At 52.2% G+C, this 25,786-nt stretch overlaps 8 protein-coding genes across 8 annotated transcripts; 5 read left to right on the top strand and 3 right to left on the bottom strand.

The window, feature by feature from the left end:
• T310_2589 (uncharacterized protein) lies at positions 1–1,326 on the bottom strand (the record flags this gene model as incomplete). Its single annotated transcript, XM_013474574.1, has 3 exons — positions 1–849; positions 885–1,119; positions 1,246–1,326. Coding segments are annotated over 3 exons (1,165 nt in total), but the record flags the coding sequence as incomplete, so codon positions are not given.
• Positions 1,327–2,033: 707 nt separating this feature from the next.
• On the top strand, positions 2,034–4,570 carry T310_2588 (Methylcrotonoyl-CoA carboxylase; the record flags this gene model as incomplete). Its single annotated transcript, XM_013474573.1, has 5 exons — positions 2,034–2,200; positions 2,330–2,462; positions 2,522–2,619; positions 2,672–4,310; positions 4,412–4,570. The coding sequence occupies 5 exons, from the start codon at positions 2,034–2,036 to the stop codon at positions 4,568–4,570; spliced, it is 2,196 nt and encodes a 731-aa protein (XP_013330027.1).
• Positions 4,571–5,948: 1,378 nt separating this feature from the next.
• T310_2587 (D-arabinitol 2-dehydrogenase) lies at positions 5,949–7,235 on the top strand (the record flags this gene model as incomplete). Its single annotated transcript, XM_013474572.1, has 4 exons — positions 5,949–6,360; positions 6,419–6,488; positions 6,564–6,989; positions 7,055–7,235. The coding sequence occupies 4 exons, from the start codon at positions 5,949–5,951 to the stop codon at positions 7,233–7,235; spliced, it is 1,089 nt and encodes a 362-aa protein (XP_013330026.1).
• A 563-nt stretch (positions 7,236–7,798) lies between these two features.
• Positions 7,799–8,965, bottom strand: T310_2586 (uncharacterized protein; the record flags this gene model as incomplete). The annotated part of the gene is made up of 3 exons (XM_013474571.1): positions 7,799–8,098; positions 8,162–8,364; positions 8,422–8,965. The coding sequence occupies 3 exons, from the start codon at positions 8,963–8,965 to the stop codon at positions 7,799–7,801; spliced, it is 1,047 nt and encodes a 348-aa protein (XP_013330025.1).
• Positions 8,966–12,758: 3,793 nt separating this feature from the next.
• On the top strand, positions 12,759–14,555 carry T310_2585 (uncharacterized protein; the record flags this gene model as incomplete). The annotated part of the gene is made up of 4 exons (XM_013474570.1): positions 12,759–12,899; positions 12,952–13,125; positions 13,181–13,667; positions 13,750–14,555. 4 exons carry the CDS (start codon positions 12,759–12,761, stop codon positions 14,553–14,555), a joined length of 1,608 nt encoding a protein of 535 aa, XP_013330024.1.
• Positions 14,556–15,122: 567 nt separating this feature from the next.
• Positions 15,123–16,114, top strand: T310_2584 (uncharacterized protein; the record flags this gene model as incomplete). Its single annotated transcript, XM_013474569.1, has 2 exons — positions 15,123–15,143; positions 15,320–16,114. 2 exons carry the CDS (start codon positions 15,123–15,125, stop codon positions 16,112–16,114), a joined length of 816 nt encoding a protein of 271 aa, XP_013330023.1.
• Positions 16,115–18,157: 2,043 nt separating this feature from the next.
• Positions 18,158–20,147, bottom strand: T310_2583 (uncharacterized protein; the record flags this gene model as incomplete). Its single annotated transcript, XM_013474568.1, has 3 exons — positions 18,158–19,092; positions 19,146–19,955; positions 20,132–20,147. The coding sequence occupies 3 exons, from the start codon at positions 20,145–20,147 to the stop codon at positions 18,158–18,160; spliced, it is 1,761 nt and encodes a 586-aa protein (XP_013330022.1).
• Positions 20,148–22,347: 2,200 nt separating this feature from the next.
• Positions 22,348–24,606, top strand: T310_2582 (Transcriptional regulator (Cti6); the record flags this gene model as incomplete). Its single annotated transcript, XM_013474567.1, has 4 exons — positions 22,348–22,949; positions 23,215–23,499; positions 23,564–23,823; positions 23,885–24,606. The coding sequence occupies 4 exons, from the start codon at positions 22,348–22,350 to the stop codon at positions 24,604–24,606; spliced, it is 1,869 nt and encodes a 622-aa protein (XP_013330021.1).
• Positions 24,607–25,786: the final 1,180 nt, after the last annotated feature.

Here is a 25,786-nt window from a genome sequence, read left to right as displayed (position 1 = left end):
GATTACCATCTTCTTTAGCAACTGTCTGTTCTTGGGACAATGAGAACTGCTTTGATCGTCGTCGACTAGCATCTTCTTTGGCGACTGACAGTTCCTGCGACAATGAGAATCGCGCTGATCGCCGCCGATTACTATCTTCCTTAGCGGCCACTGTTGCAGTGTTCTTAGCAACACGTTTCCGTTTCCCAGCCGAGCCCTCCTCTTCTACAGCTGCAGACGCTCGTCGTTTCTTCGCTCTGCGGCGCTTAGGAGTCATTTGCGAAGGGGTCATTGGCGAAGACGGAGGTGGAGCTGCCGGTATCTCCACATAGAGAAGCTGCTGATATCCTGCCAGCTTCTCGGGAGTTGTTGCCTCCTCCTCCTCCTCCTCCTCCTCCTCCTCCTCCTCCTTCACTTCCTCCTCCCTCTCAGGAGACGTAAGAAGGGTCGCCATGTTTGTCAGTTGGTCGTCAACTGTCATGACTTCCTTAAGCCGAGACGTAGTTCTCAAAGGTTGGGCTCTTGTAATCTTTGGTTCATGAGGAGGCTTTCCTAATTCGTCAATCGACACGGGCGGCGGAGAGTACGGACCATCCGACGTCTGATCCAGGAGCAGTGAATAATCTTCACCCATGACCCCATCCTCTTGGCCAGATGGTGTGAGCTCATGGACACCGTTCTCTTGAAGGTGGAGCCGGTTGTGTGGACTAGGTTCCCGCAACCAGTTGCTCTTACAGTGGGAAGCTTTGAAGACTTCCCGCCAGTCCTTGAACAGAGCTACCTTTTCGCATTGGCCAGGCTCATACAGATCGGGCTGTTTCTCTGCGCTATCCGGCTTTTTCCAGATGACGCCTTTGAAAGACGCAGTATCTGTAGGAAGATCAACGACGGCGGCTGGCAGCGACAATTCAGGAATCCCATCAGTCGTAGAGGCCGTTCGCTTCTTCTTCCTCGGGGGCCATCGATTTGGTTTTCTGCCTCTTGTAATGCCTTTACGGCCCGTCGCCGCCGCAAAACCGTGGGATCGTCATCATAAAAATCGTCCGAATAATATTCCCAGTCACTGAAGCTCTCTACCGTATCGAGAGACGGGTCGTCAACTATAACAGGGGAATAAGTAGCGGCCTCGGCGAGATCATCCTGCCCCCAACATGAAATGTCAGCAAGACACAGCTCATAGAGCAGATTGATTGATTGACATTTTCTTCTTCATTCCGAGCAAACGGATAAGGGGCACAATTCGTATGCAATGTACGGGCTACTCACAGCAACGCCCAGGCTCGCGTCATCGTACCACAACCAATCATCGTCATATTCATCTTCGTAGTACTCTTCCTCGTCGGACATGGTCAATTATTCATCCCGCTCAGGGGGGTGAGAACGGCAGCGAAAAGCTGATCAATAAACTGGCGGAAAATGGGCGCAGACTCTTCGTTAATAAGCAGACCGGGTCACGCTCTATATCATCCCGTATAAAATCATCAATCTCGGGATCTCGATTCGTAAATCATCCGACCATATGCATATGATATGATATGGTTCCAGTCGGGACTCGGAAGTGCTCGTCTCCCTTCTGCTGCAGGGACGAAAAGAGTGGAGTCTCCCGATGAGGCTGTGACAGAAAATATGATTAGCGGCAATCACGGGCCACTCTGGAGCATCCGCAATTGTGGCTGATGGTCTGAAGACAACTACACTGTCGTTGACCTCGGGGGGTGCGGGGGGTCAAGCGCGAGAAAAAGGCCGGAGAAATTATTATTACTTGGCCTGACTCCTGGCTGAGCAATCACGCGTTCAGCTGCCGGTGCCAAGACTGGACGAGGTCCGCGTCACGTGGTTTCGTTTCCCCGCGGTTTCCGGCTCGGTTGGCGTCGGCCATTCCGCGGCAGATACAGGGCAATCAAAGCCTCGGGCAGGACAGCACAATCCTCCCTCTCTCCTTGCTCAGGATTTTATTTTATCGCCACTACATTTATTATACGCAGTGATTAGGTTCTACTCTATGTAGGTTTTCTCAGGAGTCCTCTGTCTCATCGTGCACTGCTGCAGTCTCAATGCCTCTGTCCTCCCTTCTCCGCACGGGTCCCCGCCTGGGTCCGGGGGCGATACGCCTCAAGCCGTCGTCCAGGTCGTCAAAAAGAGTGGCGTCGACTCTCTCCAATGTCAGAGATCGAAACGTTCTCAACTCTATATTAATTGCAAATCGTGGAGAAATTGCGCTGTGAGTTCCTCCCTTCCCTCCAGCACATCGCTGGCGGCCCAGTGCTAATCACCCTGCCGTCAGACGAGTTGGGCGGACGGCTGCACAACATGGCATCAGAGTAACAACGCTATACACTGATCCCGATAGCCGCGCACAGCATGCACTGAGCTCACCGTACGCCTTCAATCTGGGAGAAACGTCGGCATATTTGGACGGCGACCACATTATAGAGATCGCCAAGAGGGAAGGTTGCCAAGGCATCCATCCAGGCTACGGATTTGTTCGCAAGCTCCCTACCTGATATCTGCAAATGGTTTCCGATTCTGACCATCTGCGCAGTTAAGTGAGAATCCCTCCTTCGCTCAGAAATGTACAGAAGCGGGGTTGGTGTTTATTGGCCCTCCGTGGAAGGCCATCGAGGCTATGGGTGACAAGAGGTATGTGACAGAAGTCCTGGCTGCGTTGCAAGTCATCGCTAATGCCAAGAAGTCGATCCAAACAGATCATGACAGCTGCAGGAGTTCCTTGTGTCCCAGGATATCATGGCGACAACCAAGATCCCGCCTTTCTCGAGAGTGAAGCCGATAAGATCAAATACCCAGTGCTCATCAAAGCGGTCAAGGGCGGTGGTGGAAAAGGGATGCGCATTGTCAGGTCCAAGGCGGAGTTTCAGGACCAGCTGCGATCCGCCAAGTCTGAGGCGCTGAACTCATTTGGGGACGATCACATGCTGGTGGAGAAGTATATCACCACGCCACGGCATATCGAAGTGCAGATCTTTGCGGACAAGCATGGAAATTGCGTTGCCCTGGGGGAGCGAGATTGCAGTATACAACGACGACACCAAAAGATCCTGGAAGAATCACCCGCCCCTCACCTTCCTGATGCCACCAGGAAAGATCTGTGGGCCAAGGCAAGATCGGCGGCGTTGGCCGTGGGATACGAAGGTGCGGGCACCGTGGAGTTTATTTTTGACAACGATACGGGAGAGTTCTACTTTATGGAGATGAACACCCGGCTGCAGGTCGAGCACCCCGTGACGGAGATGGTCACTGGGCAGGACCTCGTCCACTGGCAGATTCTGGTCGCCGAAGGGGCTACGCTCCCGCTGACGCAGGAAGAAATCGAGGCCAAGATCGCTAACAGCGGTCATGCGATCGAGGCCAGAATCTACGCCGAAAACCCGGACCAAGGATTTATCCCCGATTCCGGACGACTCCTTCATGTACGCACTCCCAAGGAAACGGAAAATGTCCGCATTGACGCGGGCTTCATTGCTGGGGACGAGGTCTCCGCTCACTATGATCCGATGATCTCGAAGTTGATTGTCAGAGGCGCCACACGAGACGAAGCCATCCGCAATCTCTCGGTCGCGCTGGAGGAGTACGAAGTGGCCGGGCCTGTTACGAACATTGAATTCCTGAAGGCGGTCTGCAAAAGCCCTGATTTCGTCGCAGGACAGGTCGAAACCGGGTACATTGAAAAACATCGGGAGGAGCTGTTCGCCAAACAGCCCATCGAAGACGAAGTCCTAGCACAGGTTGCTCTGGCATGCTTGGTAAATAGGTCGAATTCTGCTTCGGAGACGCAAGGGAAATCCTATGGCCCGGCTGGATCCGCTCTGGGATTTAGCCCCGGTTATCAGCAGCGACAATTTACATTCACAGAGGCGCAGTCGTCTGCGGGAGCTCACGATTCCAGCAGTCACGAGGTTCAGGTTCGACAACTCGGCGACGACACGTTCCAGGTCACCGTCAATGGACGGACTTTCGAGCGGGTGAGGTGCCAGTGCGATCGCAACTCTCGGGTCATCACCTCCTTCTTCCCTCACACACGGCTCGACACGACCGTCATCCAGGAAGAAGATTCCATCGTGGCGTTCCAGCGCGGTCGGCAGTATCGCTTCACCGTCCCGCGAGCGAAATGGATGGAGAAGGCGCTGGGGATTAAGGACGTGGCCAACAGCGTGCTGGCGCCGATGCCGTGCAAGATCCTGAGCGTGGAGGTCCAGGAGGGAGATGTGGTGGAGAAGGACCAGCCGCTGGTGGTGATTGAGAGCATGAAGATGGAAACCGTCATCCGCAGCCCGCATCACGGGACCATCTCCAAGGTCGTGCACAAGAAAGGGGTAAGTAAGAGCAATAATAGTTCGCCTACTTGTTCTGTGCTGGTCACGCGTCCAATTTTTCTTTTTAAGTTGACCCACTGCCGCGAAAGCATTTTCTTTAGTGGGAGCTTCCATGGTTCTTCTGCGTTTCTTGTGTTTTCCTTTTTGCCCAACCCCACGCCCCTGCGGGTCTAGGCCTCCGATCGCTAACACGAGTTGCGCAGGATCAATGCAAAAGCGGGACACCGCTAGTCGAGTTTGCTGAAGAGGATGGTGCTTAAAAATCATGATCCCAATCTCCTCCGTATTCGCATGCGCGGCATCCATGCAGATTGCAGCGTCCCGAAATAGCTTCGGCAGCTCTGATACGGCAGTGATACCTCAACAGCACAGGCCACCTCGCGATTTAGGAGCTTTCACTTTTACGGTGTTCCCGAGAACTCGAGACCCCTGTCCTGGGCCGGCGCTTGGGGCAATCTGACAGACGGCAGCGTCGGGAGGGACTAAAACGATCGCTCCGGTCGGTCGGGGGCGAAGACAGTTCGAGACTTCGGTAACCGCGCGGTCAGGCACCGCCCACGCGGAGAGGATAGCAATGAGTTGTGTCGGACCGAGATGGCAGGTTCTAATAGAGTTTAGCATCTCTCCCAATCTTCAGGCTCGTACGGAGTAGTCGGTGGTTATTACGGAGTAATCTGTATGCTGTTGAATTTTTTTTTCAGTGTCATTGTTATTGTTGCATGCAGTTGATCAAGCTGCAGTGGGTAATCTGGGATCAGTAAAATAGAGATCTCCGAGCTAGACAGATAGGAGAGGGTCGTGTCCACCCACCAGTGTCTCGCGAGGCAGTGCAATTCCACTAGATGGCGAATAGCCATCTCTATCCCTCTGTGGAAGCGGTGAGGGACAGAGATTTCCCAGCTGATACTCCTAAATCCGCAGCACATCATAACGGCCGGCAGACAGGCGATCGACAATCGGGATCCTCCCCGGCGCGGACGCAGACGGCGCTGGTGGAGTGGGGGTTACTCCTGGAGGCTGGGACTCGCCTACGCCTGAAGAGGCAAGCACTAGGTGCCTATAGGAAATTTTTTCAGGTCAGGCGGACGCGCGATGGAGAAGGCGATGGAGACGGCGATGGTGGCGGTTCGCGCGGGGGGGAGCCGGCAGAGGGTGGAGGCCCCCGTTTGGTCTGGCCAGGGTCGTCAACTGCCACCGCCTGACATCACCAATGCTCACGCACCGTAGACTCAGCAGCTGTCGCCTCGAGTCCTCAACGTGTTCGCCTGATCGTAATAATTCTTCCGCGTAGAGATTACTCGTAGAGATTGATAGAATTAGGGGTAGACTGCTTTCAGTGTTCAAACGGCTTGGTGGTCTTGCGATCGCATTCCTGAGTCCCTGACTAGGGCCGCGGATCCATCACTAAGGTACACGATAGCTAGCGTGTGGACACAGCAAGCTATTATATTTGGTATTCCTTCGATTGTTCCACGGTCTGCACGAGTCAAAAAAAGATCCAGAAATTTCTTGCGGCCCTCCCCTGGTCGAGTTTAATATTTATTCCAAGGTACGCCTCCCCTCTTTCCATCTTTTTCGCAACCCACGCCACTTCTCCGACTTGCGTTAACCTCGTCTCCTTCGCCCTTCAGAGCCGCCATGTTCAAGCCTTCGGTCGCTCGTCAGGCCCTTCGGGCTGTCAACAATGCCGCTACTCGCCCAGCTGCCATCCGGGCAGCGGCGCGGCCAGCGTTGACCATCAACACTCGCTGCATCTCTTCGACCCCATCGCGGCTGCAGGATGATTCCAAGAAGGGCACGACGGACCCCAACGGGGGTGCCTATGCCCGTACCGACGAGAGCGTTGTCATCGAGTACCCCAAGGATGAGGAGATGCCGCGCAGTCCCATCGTCCAGGGCCGTGGCGGCATGCACTTCAAGCGCACGCTGGCCCTGTTTTCCCTCGAAAACAAGGTCAGCGTCGTGACCGGAGGTGCTCGTGGTCTGGGTCTGGTTATGGGCCAGGCGCTGGTCGCTTCTGGCTCTGACCTGGCCATTGTCGACCTGAACAGTACGTTTCTGGCTGGATTCAATGCACTGGGCCGTACGTGTTCACTAACTCGTCGCAGAGGAGGAAGCCGAAGAGCAAGCCAAGAAGCTCGTCGCCCAGTTCCAAGAGGAGAACCCCGGGCTGGAAAAGTAGGTTTTTCTTGCTATTTTTTTTTTGCGTTCTTTATCCGCGCGTCCCAGCTAAGACTTGATCTTCTTCTTCAGGCTGCCTAAGGTTACGGCACACTACGCTGATGTGTCGGATCCCGAGTCCGTGAATGCAGTCCTTGCGGAGATCATCCAGCAGCACGGTCGAATCGACAACCTGGTTACCTCGGCCGGATTCACCGAGAACTTCGACGCCATCTCGTACCCGTACGACCGGATGAAGAAGCTCTGGGGCGTCAACGTCGACGGGACCTACCTGTTCGCGACCGGGGTTGCCAAGCACCTGATGGAGCGCAAGGCGCCGGGCAGCATTGTCATGATTGGCAGCATGTCGGGCGCCATTGTCAACGTTCCTCAGCCTCAAGCCCCCTACAACGCGGCCAAGGCGGCGGTGCGACACTTGGCTGCCTCTCTGGCAGTGGAGTGGGCCAGTCACAACATCCGGGTCAACTGCATCAGCCCGGGTTACATGCTCACTGCTCTGTAAGTGACACCAGTGATTCTGTGAGAGAATTTCAGAGTCGATTCTAATCTTCCTCACTTCACAGGACCCGCAAGATTCTCGACGAGAACCCCGAGCTGAAGCGCAAGTGGACTTCCTTGATCCCGCAGGGAAAGATGGGCACGCCCGAAGATCTCATGGGGCCTGTCACTTTCCTGCTTAGCGACGCGTCCAAATACGTCACTGGTGCAGACCTGAGAGTCGATGGAGGCTATACCCTCACCTAAAGCGTCTTGCCTCGAGTCTTTATGATTTGCTTTGCTTTATACCATTTTTTTTGTCGTTTTTAGAGTGTTGTATTCGGAAGAGTTTCATAGACGGTTTTTTTTGTCGAGACTGGAGGGATCTTACCTGCATTTTTTTTTCTTCTACGAGGACTTTGTTTGCGGCTGATACCCCTCCTAATACAATACACTGCCTCGTGTCTAATCAATAACACGACTGCACTGCACCACATTGAAGGCAAGCTCGTTCCATTCCATTCGACGTTTGTATCTCAAGCTTTTGATTTTCACTTCGGTCGGGTTATAGACTGGTGCATATCCATAGACATTGGTTGTGGTGGACTGCGATTGTTCGTTTTGTGTTACCTACCATTTGCTGCTTGTCTTTTTCGGAATAGACTATTTTTTAGCACTAGAGGCAGATCTCGATCGAAGTGAATACTCCGTAAGCGCGAGCCTAGCGCTGGTCATATTTTCATCCAGTATCCGTACTCCGCATATATAACACAATGACGGAGACACTAGCTCTCGGCCATATTTATACTAGCATACTTCGGGCTCCGAAATCACTGGCTCTGCGCCTTTTCCACCTCGAGCAACTGCTTGGCAAGTTCCACAAAGGTGCTCTCCTTGCTCCGGAAGGTGACTCCCAGGACCTGTTGCACGGGACGACTGTCTGCCGTGAAGGCGAGAGGGGGAGGCTTGTCCCCCGGCTTGCCAACAGGGGTGCGCTCGGCCAGCTCGGGGATGTTGGCCCGCAGCAGGTCCGCGATCTCCTGGGAAGAGACGCTTCCTGGAGTGACCAGGAACCGCTGCCCGCGGGCAGCTGGAGTGAGAGCGGCAGCGACATGTGCGCGGGCGACATCCTGCACGATTTATTTATTCAGCATTCTTCTTATCCTGCACAGAGTCAATGAGGCATGACTGACTCTAACGTCAACGTACAGAGGCAAACCGTTGGGAGGGATGTCTGCATCTTTGCTGGTGTCGAGGAAGAGTCGCCAAATGCGCAGATTCGACTCGTTCAGCTGGGCAATGCTGGCAATGGTGTGTCGCAATGGGCCGTACACCATGGGCGGGTTGAGCGCGACGAGATCGAATCCAGGCTTTTCTTGTTCCACGAAGTCCCATGCTGGAACATAAGCCAGACTTGTTAATATCACTCTGGATGGACGTGCATCCAACTCACCCGCTTTCTCCGCAAATTTCTTGCTGGCGCGGTACGCGACACTCCAGTCCTTGGTGGCCAGGGCTTCTTCCCACGTTATCGGATTCCAGTCTGCGCCCGTGTATGTCTTGCCCGCGTCTGGGATCTGACTGAAGTCCCCGACGGCAGCGAAGCTGCTGGTGATGATGACTCTCTTCACGCTGGGGGCCGTCTTCTTGACGGAATTGAGCAATTCGACCGTGCCCTTGACAGCCGGGTCGAGGAAGTCGCGGGGATCATTGGCGACGCTGTACAGGAAGGGAGACGCGGTATGGATGACCGTGTCGAGGGCGGGCTGGGCCTGGAGGACGGCGTCGAAGGCGCCGGGAACGGTGATGTCCTCGACGACAGCCGTGTCGAGATTCTGTCCGGCTGTGGGGTGGTCGCGCTGGACGGTGTCTGCCTTGGCCTGCGAGCGCACGACGGCGCGCACGTAGAAGCCGGCATCCAGCAGCTGGGCCAGGATGTGGCTTCCCACGAAGCCGTTTGCGCCGGTGAGGAGAACGCGACGGTCGAGCGCTGACATGTCGTTTAACAAGGAACAGAGTATGTAAGTCGTTCAGATATGGATTTCCGATCGATCGGTTGATTAATAGTTCCCCTTCGAGGGTCTTATATACAGTAACCAGAAACTGATCCACTGACTGATATTACTACCGAGATAATGCTCAATTCCACTGCCAGTCCCCAATACGGCTGCATGTCCGCATCGCACTGCATCATCTGCAGCCACCCGTATCACATACATACATCCATACCCAGACCAGATACTAGATTACGGAGAAGATAAGATTTGGGGGATGCGGATGCGTGCGGACGGACTTAGGTGCTTAGCTCCGCGTGTACAGAGAGGACAGACAGAGGACAGAGGACAGATTACTAACTCTACAGACACAGAAGACAAAGTTCGGTAATTTGTAAGATGAAGAGCATGCGGCACCATGCGGGATTCATTATAGAAAAAGAAAAGAACAATCCTTGTCGAGATGATATTGGACCAAGACAAAAATAAAAAAATTGTAATTACCTAATTACATGATCGAGCCTCCATATCAAGCCCTACACTGTGCCTACCTCATTATTTACCTACTTACTTATATGCTAGTACAATATAAGACTAAATATTAACCACCTAAGAAGCCCTAGACGACAGATCCCCGAGGGATGATGGCATGCTGAATGAACCTCGTGGGGTGCAGGGTGTCACATCATGGAATCGAACTCGACTTGAATACCATTTCCTCTATCTCTATCTCTATATCTATAGCTGTCTCTTTGCCAGGTAAATAAATAAATAAATAAATAAATAAATTCTCACTGAGTAGATATCTATCTACCTAAACTACAAAAGTTAAGTCTAAGAGTCTCTGAGAGGAAATGTACTTTCCTGTTGAGGAAGGCCCGGCGGAGGGGCGGAACAGTCAGTCCTTGGCGATGAGCGGAGTAAAGGCGGAAAGAAATCCCACTCCTGGATAATTATTATTATTAGGCAGGGTAAGGAGGAATTTGGAATTTTGAATATTTTTCTTTTTTTTACTTGCTTGCAGAGGTTGGAAATCGATTTGGGAATATGTGGGAATTAAAGCCTCTCTTATGGTGTGAATTTATCCAGCTGGTCCTGTATCTATATCTGGTGATCTTGGCTGAGGGGAATAGCATTCTTACTCCATCCATTCTACCGTGGCCTTTCCAGGATCTTGTCTGGAGTGATCAGCTTTGCTATAGCGCCGTTGCAGCGGCAACACTACAGTAGTACAGTCCGTTTTTTTTTATCTATTGCGACTTTGGGCTCTTTCTTTAGTCTCTTTCTTGCTTTTTGGCAGTCCTTTCTTTACAACTATGGATATGTATCGTACAGACAAGACAGACAGTGTCTTCGTAAACCCTATTTATTATCATCAGAGTCTGATTCGACATACCTTCGAAGTATTAAAGCATGGTTTGTTTATTACTGTCTACCTTCTAAGTATCTTACCTAGAACTGTATATGCTTTTATATCCTTGGTTGTAATTCAAGAGTTCGCAAAAGAACTTCCCAATACTCTGGAAATGGGAACTATAGTAAGCTTGCTTGTGATAGGTAATATTTTCCCTGGAAGAAAGAACACAGCATAATTCTATAGAATGATGCCTAATCCAATAACAGTAACAGTAACATGCATCTAACTCGATATAACATGCACAGTGATCATTATCAATCAAGATGCATGCATTAGGCAACCGCACATGTAAGTTAAAAAGTAACCATAATATCTATCCTGACATTGAGATCCGAATCAATCCAATCAAAAATCGTGATCTCGTTCTGATTTGTTTGTTGGGGCGTTTTTTTCCCCTTGCAGAATGCAATTCCCCCCCCCTCCAGTCCTTTGCCGTTTGTGGCAGCTGATCTTCCGCGGGGATTTTCTTTTCCTTTTCCCTTTTGAAAACCCTTTCCCTTATTGAGAGATATTAGGATCGATAGATAGATTACGTACCTAGGTATGCTTCCGTGGTCATCTGCCAGGTCATGGGATACACCCCCATGCACGGAATTCTTTGTCCGGACTCTCCTCTGTCTGGGAAGGCAACGAATCAAATTTTTTTTCGCTGTCATATGAGTTCAGTGGTATGGAGTATCATATGACTGAGAGAATTATTTACCGGTCAGGTCCTCTGACTGACTGAACGCGTATACTCCTTACAGTAAGTACTGTACAATACTGAGTGTAGGACTAATTCCTGCCTAAAGACAAAGCTAACATTTGGTTAGCTACCTAGGTACCTCCTAGGAACCTCCCTACCGATCGGGCGCAATTAGTTTACTTCATGCCCAACTGACAAATAACGCTTGGTCGCCCGTTCTTCGAAGAAAGTTCGGCAAGCGCGGCGTTGCGAGTCTGTGACGCGTTTTTATTAATTTTGGCGGCTACGCCAGGAGAATCGACGGCTTACTGCGGAGTAGATACTAGAGCACTAGGTATTAGAGCACTCTTTTGGCTCGCCAAGATTTGGAGGACGTTTATACCCCTGCCAATCACACCAGGCACAATTCTAATTTGTATAATCCACCACCAATTGTGGTATAAACTGGATGAACTGGCGTCTGAATGCCGGATCTGAAACAAGGGCAGCTTCGGCATTTTCCTGGAGAGACCACATGTTGCGATTGCTGGACCCCGATAGGTATATGTAGTTCTTCCGCTAGTAAATCATCTTATTTTGGCCTTTCACAGGCACAGGGTACTCTGTACCAGTTTAATGGTGTCAGCTGTCCTTGATCGTGATGATAATTCTCCACTGTCTGTGGAAATCAAATCCTTCTGCTTTCACTGGAAAGACCAGAATTCCAACAAGACGTACGGAGTCTCCGTAACTGTCCCTCAACCAGCGGTGAATTCCTGCAGGTTGCCCGCGTGGACCAGACTGCAACGCGGGGAACATGGTGACCCGCCCTTTTGCCACTCCCCGGATGATCCGTACGGAGATCATCGCCTTAGCAGCAATGGCAGGATTCTGTGGGTAAAAACAACAGGGCTAGCAGAGTGAAAGACGTATAAATCAGACTGGATGACCAACCCGGGCCGCACCGACCTAATGATGACGAGCCGTGTTGACAACCTTAGATAGTCTAGACCCAGTGATGGGATTCTAAGGTTGTTTTGCGGTCTCAGAAGACGTCCATTCATCTGGTCACACCCTACTCCGTATTCTGTATTCTTATAACTAGCTTGGCTCTTTCAGGTCTGTCCATTGGAGCAACCCTTCGTGCCCCCCACGTCTCCCAGCTCACTTCACCGCGAGATCCTGCCGGCATAAATCCTTAGCGTCTTTTCTTGGAGCAATCACCTTAAACCTGCCAGGCCTGGAGCCGTCTTATCACCTAAAACAAAGCCAACTGGCAGGGAAGAGCCGTCCGATCAGGAACAGAAACAAAGACAAAACAGGATTGCAGTCATCACACAGCGTCACAAACAGGAGGCCTCGTCTTCACTCCCTCTGATCGGACCTTATATCCGGTGCCATCAAATATGAGCTTTCCCCTCTGCCTGTCACTGATACAAAAGGCAAGCTGACTTGTCACTGCAATAATAATCTCACTGCCTGATCCTTGTGCGACATGCCCAGCTTGCGCCCTGTCATGCCAGTGAAGATTACTCCAGCTCACGCGTGATTGGAATCCTACTTGCGACCGACAGCGGACATTCGTTTGTTCGATTCAACTTGATCCCCGCTCACATCCCATCTCAGACGCGTACGGTCGTGGTGCGCTGATCATGTAGTTGCTACATCTCCTTTCTTTGCCGTTGGAAACCCACCTTTGTGGACGTCCAGCTGCCATGACGCAGGATCTCCCCGCAGGTCTGGTCACCACCACTGGTAAGATTGGCTCCGAGCTGGATGGTTTAGGTGACATTGCTATCGAAGACATCGCGAAACTATGGAGGGGTATGATTGATCCGATATATAAGAGAGAGATGGTTTGTGCTGACCGGTTCATTATTAGTCTACACTACGCACAGCTCCGTTCAGCGCGATGGAGCCGCGTCACGATTGGAAAACTTGTTCTGGAGAATCTGGGGCAGCACACGGCTTCGGAAGACTCTGACTGGATCGACATTGGCTGCGCTGTTCATGGACATCTCCGAAGACCGTCCTCTTCGAACGACTCCGCGTCAGTCTCCACAGGCGGCCCTGAAGAAGGTAGTAGGTCTCCTGTCGGGACGTAGCTCTCTGCTAATTCGTTTTATGACCTCGAAAGACCAGCCGCATTTCTCCGGAGACGCTCAACAACCCATCTGTCAGTAACTACAGTGACGCTGAGAATGTCCCTTCAGCAGCGCTCAGTGTCCAAACCAGAACTCCTCTTCCGTCAATCCTCAAGAAGCCCCATGCAGAAAAGCCATGTGCGACCCCAGGAGAGCCTTCATCATTCAAAACGACCCGGATTCTGGTTCCGGAGATAGCTGTCCAGAAAGCTAAGACCACGTTGACACCGGCGATGGGAGCACCAGCAACAGTGACAGCAGCGACCAGCCGTGATCCACCGCAGAAAGCAGGTCGCAAAAAGCCAACTTTTGTTGCGAACACGTCAGCCTTGTCGAAACGTAGGCCTGTGGTTATCAGACGTAAATCATCGCAGACTTCACCCAGCGCTGAAGTGTCAGAAGGCTCTCTCCTTAAATCGGAGGCAGCGGCAGCGACCACGAAAGCAGATGGTCCTGCGCAGAAACCAGCAATACCGGAAGGTAAGCTCCCTTCGTCTGCACTACTACTACTGCATCTATCCCCAGTCTTCTGGAACTAAAATTGATCGATTCAATCCAACAGAACAGGACAACAGCGCCCAGGGACTTTCCTGGCAGTCACTGTCATATCTGCGACCAGATGACGGAAACAATACAAACAACCAGACGACCTCCAGTTCTCCGGCTCCCAATACCACTACCACCACCACTCGATTGAGCCCTCCTCCAATCGGATTCACCACCAGCAGCGTCCATCGCCATGCCAGTCCGGTTCGCCCCCCTTCGACGGAGCAGGCTGCTACGCAACCACCATCATCATCGACGTCCAAGACATCCTCACTGGTAGACCCAGATTTTCGCTCGCGATTCGCGGAACGCAGGCGTCAGGAGGCGGCTGCTGCTGCTGCTACTACTACTACTACTAGTGATGCATCATCCTGTGCAACCAACCCGAGTTCGTCGTCATATCTAGGAAATCTACTCGCAACGTCGAACATCGGCAAGGCAGCACCACCACCACGGCGAGCAAGCCGAAGCCTATCCCCAGCGACGACAAGACATTTAATCATGCCACCACCACAACCACCGTCAGAAAGTACAGACCCTGCAAAGTATCCTACTACGCGGCCATCTTCCTCCTCCTCCAGGGGTAGTAGTAGTAATAATAGGAGAGGGAGAAGGGGGTCATCATCCTCATTACTATCATTATCATCACTCCGGTCTGGTGGTGGTGAGCAGCAGCAACAGCAGCAGAATCGATCCAGCTACGAAGTAACCTCTGTCCAGAACGCGTTCGCAAGCGGCGAATTCACCCTGCCGAAACTTTCGAGCAACCATCTGAGCGCTATCATTGAGCGGGCGAGAAAGAAGAGTCCGAATCGGAGTTGAAGACAGACAAACAGACAAACAGACAGGCAGGCAGAAAGACCTAATAGGAACAACAAACAAACACAGTCAATAAACTAACTGCTCAGTGGAAGTGAAAAGGAATAACGAACAAACGAACGAGCGAACGAAGGATCGAATGATCGGAGGAAGGATGGCTCTTTTTTTCTCTCTCTCTATGTCTCTCTTTTCATTTTCATCATCAGGAGTTGGCGGGAGGTTTTCTCAAAATTACTGAGTTAATATTATGCTGCGCAGGATAGGATAACATGCATGCGCTCATGTATCTACCTACCTAGGTACATACCTCCCTACTTACCTACTCATTCAGCATGAATTGCCTAAATTAGGTGTGTATGTAGTTACTACCTACTACCTACCTAGGTAATTTACCTAATCTAATCTAATCTAATATTCCTGGAATTCAATACCATTGATTGATTTTTTTAATCGATGAGATTTTTTGGGTTTGTTCTGTTTCATATATGTAGTTAACTCCGACAATCTCTCCCTGTCTCTCTGGCACTATTTAACTTGTATAATTTGACCGACTGACTGACTCTATGCAAAATGAGCACTGGAATTAAGAGGGTATGTCAGGGAGAGAGGGAATTCATGTACAAGATCAAATTCCAAAGGAGAGAAGGGGAGAAAAAAAAGAACCCAATGTAATGCATCAGAATCAAGGTTGCTATCAGTAGTACATACCGTACAAACAAGACTAAGCAAGCCAAGTCCACGTTGCATATGTGTATGATGGAACACAGACACGCGAGCCAGCGGCAACCCCAAACACTCCCAAGCAAAAAGAAAGGAAAGAAAATATGGTGGTGATAATAATTATCGATCTATCGATCCGGTTTCCTTCTCCTGTTATGACCCTCAGTTCGCGGAAACAACAGTCGATGGTGGTAGCCGTCTTATCCAGAAGTCTCGACATCCTTTTCTCCCTCCAACTGTCCCTGACCACCAGCGGCGGCCTTCATCCCTCTGCGCCAGCGCATGCCGGTCCACGTCGCAGTGATGGTCCACAGTGCCAGATTGGTCACATCGACCCACACGGCGTGCTTCATGCGAATGATTCCAGCGTCCCCCTCTGGGTCTTCGCTGATGTACATCTTCCCGAAAATGCCAAACAGCGTCAACCACAGGATGCACAGGATGCATTCCCAGATGAAAAGTGGCAGGTGAAGACGGGGACGGAAGACGAGAGAGGCCTTGAACATGCACGGAGCCAGAAGGTAGATCAGCGCTGTGAGGGCTCCCAGGCCCGCCGTCACCTCGGCGTACACCCATTTCGGGTCGGCGTAGACATGCTTCTTCCGCGCATTGCTGAGATCCACTCCATACAGCCCGACGACAGTGAGTCCCAATACAAACTGAAAGAAGCGCAGGAAGAGGTCGGCGAACGCTTTAGCAGGGCTGCGAGCACCACACACGGGAGGTGCCTGCATTTCGGTGGCGTCTTGTGCTTGGTTTTCTCTGGCTTTGCGGACTTTGGCTTGGTTAACACCAATCTTCAAGAGTCGCAAGGCGAGGAACAACATGACAGGCTTGAATGAAGTGGCTGGGGAGAGATCTCTTTTCGGTGGAATTTATATGCTGGCGGCTATGAAAGCAAAAGTAGCAGTAGTGGTAGTGGATGCAGAATGAGTGACCAAGGACGCCCCGTCGAATTTATTTCAATAATATGAACCCAAAAGATCAAAAAGTAGGTAAAACTCGTCAAAATGCGCGCTGCGCGGGAAGAAATTGCCGTGACTGAGGTATGAATCAAAACGATAGACTCAGAGGCAACAGCAGTGAATGGGAGAGACGTCCCATATAACAGCCAATGAATAATGAATATGGACGCCTATTCAATAGACTGAAAGACCCAACGGACAATAGAGACAGACAAAACAGGAAGAAAGAAAAAGGGAAACAAAGGAACTGGGCAATGAGCAACAAAGACGATTGACGAACTGCAGATAGACAGAGGGACCGTAGACAAGACGGGACGTACCTCGAATCTTATAGATCCGTATTCTTCAGCGCTGCCACCTGGGGATCGCGCAAGCTATTCTCCATAAAGCTCTTGGAGAGCCTACCTCTTGTTCCACCTGGATCTGATACGTCTCGGCGTTTGAGAACCATCAACCTGTCAACGCTCTGCAGAGCCGCCGTCTTCACGGGATGGAGTTCTTGGGAGATCTTTTTTTAGAGGTGTTGCGTATATAGGACAGCGAGTCCTCGTGGAGACTGTTTCGGCTTGAGCAGGCGCTTCCCGATAGACAATCGTCATTCGTCGCGGCAGCCGCCGTATGCTAAGAATATACAAACAACCTTCGCACAGACAGTGTCAGAAAAGAGAAAGACGCGACAGATAAATGAAGGAACGGGTTGCACGAACATGTACATACACTAGGGCAGGAACGACCCTCTTCATGACGATGGGCCGCTTGCGATAGTCCCAGGAAGACGCCCTGTCGCGTACTCAATCATGTCGATGGTCATGTCCATGGCTATGGAGCAGAGCAGATGGCAGAGAGTGGCTGGCCATCGATGAACGACGAGGAATGAAACGCATCGAGGTAGCTAACCGCAGTCGTCCTCAGACACCGATTCATCATCGCCAACCGCTGCCAGACGCGCAGAGACGCCAAGCACGCGACGTCATTCTGCAGGGGTCTGCCAATCGTCTGGCTGCGGGCCATCTGGCATTCCTGCCGGTGGTTTGGGGAAGCGCCCGCCCGCGTTCCTGGTTAGGTAAGCCCGCGGCAGCCTGTAGCGGATTCCTGGCGGGGGCGGGGCCTGACTGGCTGTCGACGCTCCTCTCGACAGACTAGAAACTCTTCCTAAATTCGACAGCGCAACAAATTCTGACATATTGTTCCATTGTTTCGTTTCATTTTGCCTATGGACAAATAGCCTGACTGCCACACAGAGGAGTACCACACCAGCGAGCGATGGGCACGTCCTCTGTGTGACAGAAAGACTGACATTCCACAGATAGATACAGGGACTAAGACAAAAAGAATCCAAACTCACTCAGTGGTGGGGCCCCTGTCATGTATACGTATATGATGCTGATGCCAAAGCTGGTGGACCACCACCATACTCACAAGAATTGGGAAACAAAAGACCGAACTTGTCACAATAACCTCATCCACGCCACGATCCTCCAACACACACCGACCAAAACCGAGACCGTAAGTTTTCTTGAGACCAGAGTGATGCTGATGCCGTTGTAACTTTCCAGACGCTATGCGGGGAAGCCATACTGGATAAAAAGAAAGAAGATATTGAGAGGGGAGTGCAACGATACCAACTGCCAACTACACACAAAACACCGTGATATGAAATGTTCCGGGGAATGTGTATCAAAAAGCAGACACAGAAGCGAGGGGAAACAACGACACAAACACAAGAAAAATACCGACAAACCAGACAATCATCACAAAGCCAAATTGCCGGACAGCCTCCTGGCACACCCGATCGTCGTGACAGTGTGATCGCGGAGCCAGATCGAGACATGGACTGAGGGAGGACCGCCGACCGGAGCCATTGCGAGAACGCTGGAGCACCGACGAACGCGAGTGCCATGGAACTGCCCGGTCGAGGCTTCAGGTGGCTTTGCCCGATCCTCCTCCTCCGCCTACACCCTTAGATGGGGCGGTGCCCGCGGCTGAAGACGTGCGAGCGGCCGTTCCAGCCGGTGCAGATTGTTTGGTGGGGGTTTGTTGGGGAGGGGCGGGCGGAGGGACCGGACTCGACTCGTCATCATACTCGGTGCCGAGATAATCATCCGGATGGGATCCTGAGGCATCCACGGCAGCGTGTTCGGCGGGGTGGTGGGCAGGCTGCTGAGCAGCTGCATGCTTGGCCGCGTTCTTGGTCGCCTTCTTGCTCTTGCGACCCTTCATCTTGGCCTTCTCCAGCAATCTTCTCTTCTCGGCCAGTCGTCGGCGTTCCTTGCGATCCTTGATCTCGTACTGTCGGATCAGCGCCTCGGGAGGGTGGCCGAAGATGGCCTCGTACTCGCAAAACTCGCAGATCCAAATGTCTTCTGGGTTTGGTGGATGATGCAGGTTGGTGTATTGCTGTTGGATTTTCCGCTGGCGAGCTGCCAACGCGTAGATGCTTGAAGCAGACCGTTTGGGCTTCTTGGGAGGTGCGTTGTTCTGAGTCCCTGCCGCGGGCGGCTGAGGTCCTGACTGTTGTGTCTGCTGACTGTTTCCTGAGCCCATGCTTGGACTAGTCTGTGTGCCCTGTGTTGCAAAATCGCGCTGGTTTGTTGATGTTGTTGTCGGTGGCAGTGACTGGTTTTGTAAACGCTGTTGTTGAGGCAGTGGATATGGATTTGGTGGTTGCAGTGCTATGCTCTTGGAGAGATCTGATTCACATGTGAAGGTGAACTGAGTCTTCGTCGGCGAGGTCTTGCTATTCTGTTGATCTAGCAAGCTGACATTGTCTTGCCCCTTAGAGGTGGGGGAGAGAGCAGCAGCATTTGCAATAGCCGCAGAGATAATGCCCTGATCTGATTTGTTCCCAGAGTCACCTAGAAAGGAGGTCAGTATTTGCTTTTTTAGAAAAGGAGGCAGTCGGATTTACCTGTTGCTCCCTGTGAAGATAAACTGAGATCGCGGCGGCTCCCTGCTGATCGTCCTCCCAGCCATGAATTTGGCGAGTGAATAGTAGAAAGCGGATTCCGTCCAGAACTGCGCAGGCTATGACGTCCAAGCCGGCCGCGGCCAGGTCCAGAAATCCCACTGCTGGATGCAGAAGCAGGACTGCCGGAGCCATAGTACGTTCCGGTACCGCCGCCATCCCCTAATGCTGATGGAGAACTTGAGGACAAGCCAGATATCCCCATATTCGCCAGATCAGCAGTGAGACTAGAGTGATGGCTGCTCAAGCTTCCAGAAGTGGGAATTTTCCGCTTCTTCTTATTATTGGTGTTTTCAAATGCATCATAGCCATCCATCCCAGCGGGTGAAGACTTGGTCTGTGAGCTGTCGGGATTGTTAGACTGCGTTTGGCCATTCGAGGTTGGGGTAGAGGGAGATAAGGACGATCCGCGGAAACCGGCGCTGCGGCGGACTACGACGGGACCATCCTCATCACCACTCTCGACTTCGACACCATTCTCGTATGGATGACGATGATCCCGATCGGGGCTTTGATCTTGTCCGTAATTCTCGGCAGAATTCTGCTGCGTATATGTCTTGCCATCTTGTGCCTCCCCGTTCTCTGAATAGGAACCGTAAAAGAGTTGGGTCGCCGGCGGGGCGGGAGGGTAGAGGATCGACTCGGCCGCCTCCGGAGAGAGACGAGAGCGAAGGGGCCGCTTGGGAAGAGGTCTAATCAGTCGATCCGGATAGACGGGAGATGGCGTATCTGGAGCGGAAGAAAACGTTCCGCCTGCAGGACCGTATCAGCAATCAAGTCGCTGGCACGTTCTCGACTGTGACTCATCCAGGTTCAGGGGAAGCGAAGCCCGGGAGGTAAGATCCCCATCCATATACATATCTGTGTAATATGGATATTATGGGGGCTTCCCGGGATGTTGAGACTTCCACAAGGGGACAAAAACATACTCAGTGTAGCAGCCATCACGTCGGTTTACAACGCTCACGCACTCCCAGCGACGGCAGCCCACGTGTTATATGGATAGTCCAGGCTGGAACTCTCTTCTCCCCTTTCAGATTGATCTTTATGTTTGTCCGGTGTATAGGCAGGGTTTCAGATGAGAGAGAGGGTGCGGGATCGGAGACTCTATCCAAAACTGTGTGTCGTCAGGAGTGAGCACTTCTGTTACCAACTACAGGGTGTCGGGAGGATCCAGCCAATAGACGTGGGAAAGACAGCTCTGGGGAGGATCTTATAATGACAGACGAGAGCAGCAAGGAGAGGTCGATGGCAGATCGAGAAGAGTCCACGCCCACTTACACACAACAGGGAAATTACTCAGCAGCCCAAAGCAGACTTTTAGGGAGAGACGAAACGCAACGGCAGTGAACACGAAACCGGAGAGCCAAAACGAGAACTTGGACAGGATGGAACCAACGCAACTCGAGCAGATGAAAGGCGGCGTCGTGGCACAATTGCAACGGGGTCCGATGGGGGCAAGGAGGGGAATAACACGGTCGATGGGAACGATCTGGCGTTGAGCGATGAAGCAGAAGTACGTTAGAGCGTGGCCGGCCACTCTTGAAGGCTCGGGTATGCCGCGCTAAACCCGATGGGGATGCGCCAATAGGCGTAACCGCGGTCAGGGCTGCCAGCACAGCGGAACCCCGGAGCGCGACGGAGAGGGAGCATTACAAATCACCGCTGCCAGAGGAGAGGAGAGAATACGATCTGGTCGTGATGGAAGTCCAAATACTGCCGTGTGGCAGAGAAACGTGTCTACATCGCTGGGTGTCGGGTTGGAGAGTGGTTTGGGGAGAGGCACCGCCGCCCACCGCTCTTACCGCCTGTTCCCCTTTCCTCCCGAAGCCCCGTCGTCCCTGAGTCGACCGGGAGGCCCTCCTCTCCAGCCTTGCACTCAGCGGCAGGGCGGTGCCTTGCAGCCTACGTAGACCAAGGACTAGGTCTCAGCGGCGGCTCTAAACCTGTTCCTACTGATGGGTTGTGTTCAATACGGCGTACAAGGGATCCGACGGAGGGTACGGGGTAAGCTTGTCGAGATCAGACGATGGCACCAGCCCACAATCCACTTGATATGGGATGAGTACCACTGGCTGCTGCAGATTCCAGGACTCCGTTTGTGCCTTGCAGCTCTGCAAGGCACAGTTCCCTGTCATCCGGAGCGAAGCAGCTCCGTTTGACACATTGCTCCTGCCAGCTCCACCAGATGACCATGTATAAGCTCGCAGTCAATAATCCTATCTATCTCCCAAGCAGAACGGGGCGAATTGCCCGTCAATCACCCATAAGTATAGAAAGTAAGGCTGTCGTCTGCCCAATGGATGGGTGATGACCGCCAAATCCCAAGCTCCTGGCGTAAAATAGCTCCTATTACCGGTGACGTCGGAAGATGACGTGCACAAGGCTTCGAGTAAGGACGAGAATCTCTTATCGACGGGAGAGGAGTTGGGTATCAGGCACGCAGGTCGAGGACGGCGCAGAGGAGCGGGGTCGAGTCCGATCGAGGAGAGGGCAACGCGTGAACCGGAGTCGAGTCAATCGAGTCGGGGGGAAACGGCGCCCTCGTCAAGATGATGACAGAGGCACGACGATGGCAGTGGAAGCATGCCGGCGACATGGAGAGCAGAAAAGATCCCTGGCGCATCTGCCGGCAATGCACTCGTCTGCGCATTCTGTCTGCCGTGCTTGGAGCGGGGAAGCGGACGAGCCAATGCAACCGCCGTCGACCGGACGCGAGCTGAGAGCGTGAGCGAGCCAAGGCGCCGTGAGCCAGCGCCATCCCGTTCCGTCCCTTCTTTTCCCCCCATCCTCTGCTGCTCTCCTCCCTCTGCTTCTCTCTCCCCGCCCGAGCCTGCCCGCAATCTGCAGACTATGTAGCCGTCTAGTTGCCTTTGGGAGCTGCCAGACGGTCTTCTTCGATCCGTCGTTTTCTCGTCCATCCCTCTGCAATTGTCCCTCTGAAGAACTTCTCGGCCATCGGCCGAGCCACCACCACCAAAAAGCCCGCTCGAATTCCGCTGTCTCCCTCCCATCGCGTGCAAAGTAGCTCCAGCTGGTGTTGCTCCTGGGGTCGCAGGATTGCCTGCCAGCGACGAACAGGCCGATATCCTCGTGCACTCAATTTTTTTTTATATAGAATCTCACGGAGGGACCGGTCGCAGCCATGACTCCTCGTCGCTCCTCTCGTGCTCGCACAACCCAGCCCTCGCCCGCTCTCCAGCACTCAAGCTCGTCAAGCTCGGGAAATTCGCTCACCCGCGGCGAAAGAACCACTCGATCGAATAACAAGATCCCATCTCCGCAAAGATCGACGACGCACCGCTCGCAGTCCCTCGATGAGCCGGACAGTAAGAACGACGCCCCCCACACGCGCCAGCGCCAACGCGCACGAGACGAGGATAACGACGACCCGCACCAAACAGCCGAAGGAGAAGACGAAGAGGAGGAGGATGCAGAGGAGGAAGAAATAACACGATGTCTTTGTGGCCAGCAGGACTATCCGGGTCTGCCGCCCTCCCGCCGCGACGCCCTCGGTCGGCACGGCCACCACAAGTCTGGGGGGAAGGATGAGTCCGGAGGGACGTCGACAGACGCATCTGACCCCCTCAGTGATGACTTGGGAAGCATGTTTATTCAGTGTGACTCATGCAAGGTGTGGCAGCATGGGGGTTGCGTCGGCATCATGGACGAGGCAATGAGTCCCGACGAGTATTTTTGTGAAGAGTGCCGGAAAGATCTTCACAAGATCACGACTGAATCCAATGGGTACGTGAGAAACTCCACTGTCACTGTCACTTTCTTTATTCCCTGTCTATGTGCCAGAGACATCCCCTGCCACCTCTCTGACTCTTCACTGTTCCTCTCTCATTGCTGTCCTGCCCCCACTGTCCAAAAGCACAACATCCTAGCATACCCCCCAACACCGCCGCAATCTCAACCCAGACACACAAGACCAATATACTGTTTTTGTGTTCTCTTTGATTCCATGCTACAAACTTATCATGTGGACATTTCGCTTACGCTCCCGCAGGCAGAACTCGTCGCAGTACCTGCCGGTCGCAGCTCTTTCCTCCCCCGGCTCCTCCTCCCGAGCCTCTTCGAGAGATAACTCCAGACGCTCGCGCGACCCCAAGACTCGCCAGAATGAGACGAATAATAATCCCAAGCGTCGTTCCACCATGAACAGCCGGGATGCGGCTTATGACGAAGAGGAGCAGCTCCGTCGAGCCATCGAGGAGAGCAAGGAAGAGAGCAGAATGAGCAATGATGATGCAGGGCCCCGCAGGCCGAAGAGGAGTCGCAGCGACAGTGAAGCGTAAGTTTTTCAATTCTTTGAATGGGCATTGGAAATATCGGGTCTAACTTTTTTTTCTTTCCAGTAACAAGCAGACTGTCAAGCGACAACGGACCAGCTCTCCTTCCCCCTCCGCCCATTCCAAACAAAGCAACCAAGTGTCTCAGCCTGATTCGGATGACGAGTCGAAAGCGAAAACAAACGGCGGTGCGAAGAAACAGCAGCGTGCTTCTTCCGCCCGTAACCAGCGTGATAAGGATACGAAGGAAACAGAGGAGGCAGAACCAGAACGACCCGATACTGCCAACCGAAGGAAATCACGTTCGGAGAGAAGAAGAGGGGACGGTAAGTGCTTATGGAAGTTTTACACTGTCACACAGGCGTAGGGCTGACCACCGCGTCACAGAGTCCGAGCACGAAGGCGGTGCGTCTCCAACGAAATCAGCAGCTCCCAATGATGCCGAACCCACCGATCAGACTCCTGGAACTCCCGTTCAAAATCAAGAACCACCTGCCCCACGCCCATCAACACGAAAGTCCGGTCGGCCTCCTGCGCGTCGCGGGGGTCGTCAGGGCCGCAACCAATACACTCGAGACCAAGTCAACGGCGAAGGGAACCACTCACCGAATTCCCCGCTCCGCGACCAGGGGACAGGACGGGATTCTCCCAATGGCAATAATGGTAACGGAGGGTCGAACGGAGTGCACGTGAACGGAGGCGATTCCGGCAGCAAGCCCATCAAGGCCCGACATTTGAACCCGCATCGGACGTCAATGAACGAGATGAAACGACGGGTTGCAGCCATTCTGGAATTCATCTCGCGCATGCAGGTCGAGATGGCCGTCAGCGGCGAGAGCACGACGCCGCCAAACGGAAACGGGAATGGCAATCCGGCGTCAACGGTGAAGGGCGCAGAGGAGCAGCTGGGGGGTTTGGCGCAAGCCGCCACCGGCGAAGGAGGAGCAGGAGGCGCGGTTTCCACGGACGTGTCCGTGACGGACGGCGAGGGCGCGCCTTCGACATCGGAGAGGGAGTTCAAAGACCTCAGCAGCGTCGAGATGATGGACGTGCTGACGCGGCATCTGCTGAAATGGCAGCAGGAGTATGGCAAATACGGGGAGAAGTAGTGGCGGAGGTCCTTGACGCTTTCTCTGTATAAAAAAAGGCTAAGATGATGTAACCATCATCTACATGCACATACGATACCCCGATCGCCATATCTCTTCTTCTCCTTCTCCTCCTCCTTCTTCCTACTCCTCCTTGTCCTTCACCATCATCATCTTCCTCTTCTTTTTCTCAAATTCTTTCTTTCCCTCTTCCTTGCATACAGGATTGACTGACTAACCAAATGTATAACTACCTACTCATCTACGGCGTGATGTGTTGTTCTGTCTGTGTGTTATGGCGTGACATGGCAACGGCACGGCACGGCACGGCATGGCATGGCATGGGCATGGCATGGTGTGGCATTTATTTAAAACTAACGGTTGTGATTATTATTATTATAACGGCATAAGGCTTCGGCTCTGGTTTTGGTTTTGGTTCTTGGTTCTTGGTTCTGGCGTTCAGTTCAGTTCAGTTCATCACTCTGGTTTCAAGTTTACACTGGGTTTCTTCTCTGTTCTTCTTATCTTCCTTCCTTGCTTCTTTGCTTCTCTGCTTCTTTTTTCTATTGTTGTTATTGTTGTCTTGTCTAGGAAAACGGTGGATGGACATGGAATAATTTCTCTTCTATGTGGCTAATTGATTGTGATTGACTAGCTGAGTGACTGATGTATGTACGAAGTATGTACTGTAACATGTACGTAACATGAAAACAAAAAAAAAGCAAACAAAAAAGAACTAAATCTGGATCCAAATGTAATAATAATTGCAGGGACAAAGAAATTATTTATTGGGGAAAAGAAAATTATTTTTTGTTTTCTATGCGTGGATAATATGTTCGTTTGCACTTGTATGTAGATACTCGATCGATCAATCAGTTTTCATATATATATATTTACCAATGCCCATGACCATATCATATCAGTTTATCCAGATACTGGATAACCAGATAGGTAGATGGACTGATTGATGTGTCCTTCACGTTAATAACAGTGCCAACTACGGAGTCATATTTACCCACACTTGCTACGCATCTACGCGAAACCTACGCGGAAAAAAGAAAAGTTCCAGCAAACATAGCATTCAACTAGGTCGTTTACATCCATCATCAAATCTCATCGAATGCATCCTCCACTCATTTCATAAAGACATCCAACATGACAATTGACAGTTACAGGAAAGAAAGAAATCATCGCAATAACT

Source organism: Rasamsonia emersonii (assembly GCF_000968595.1).
Source record: "Rasamsonia emersonii CBS 393.64 chromosome Unknown ctg1118621760032, whole genome shotgun sequence".
Classification (NCBI taxonomy): domain Eukaryota; kingdom Fungi; phylum Ascomycota; class Eurotiomycetes; order Eurotiales; family Trichocomaceae; genus Rasamsonia; species Rasamsonia emersonii.
This window is presented reverse-complemented; position numbering and strand designations above follow the sequence as displayed.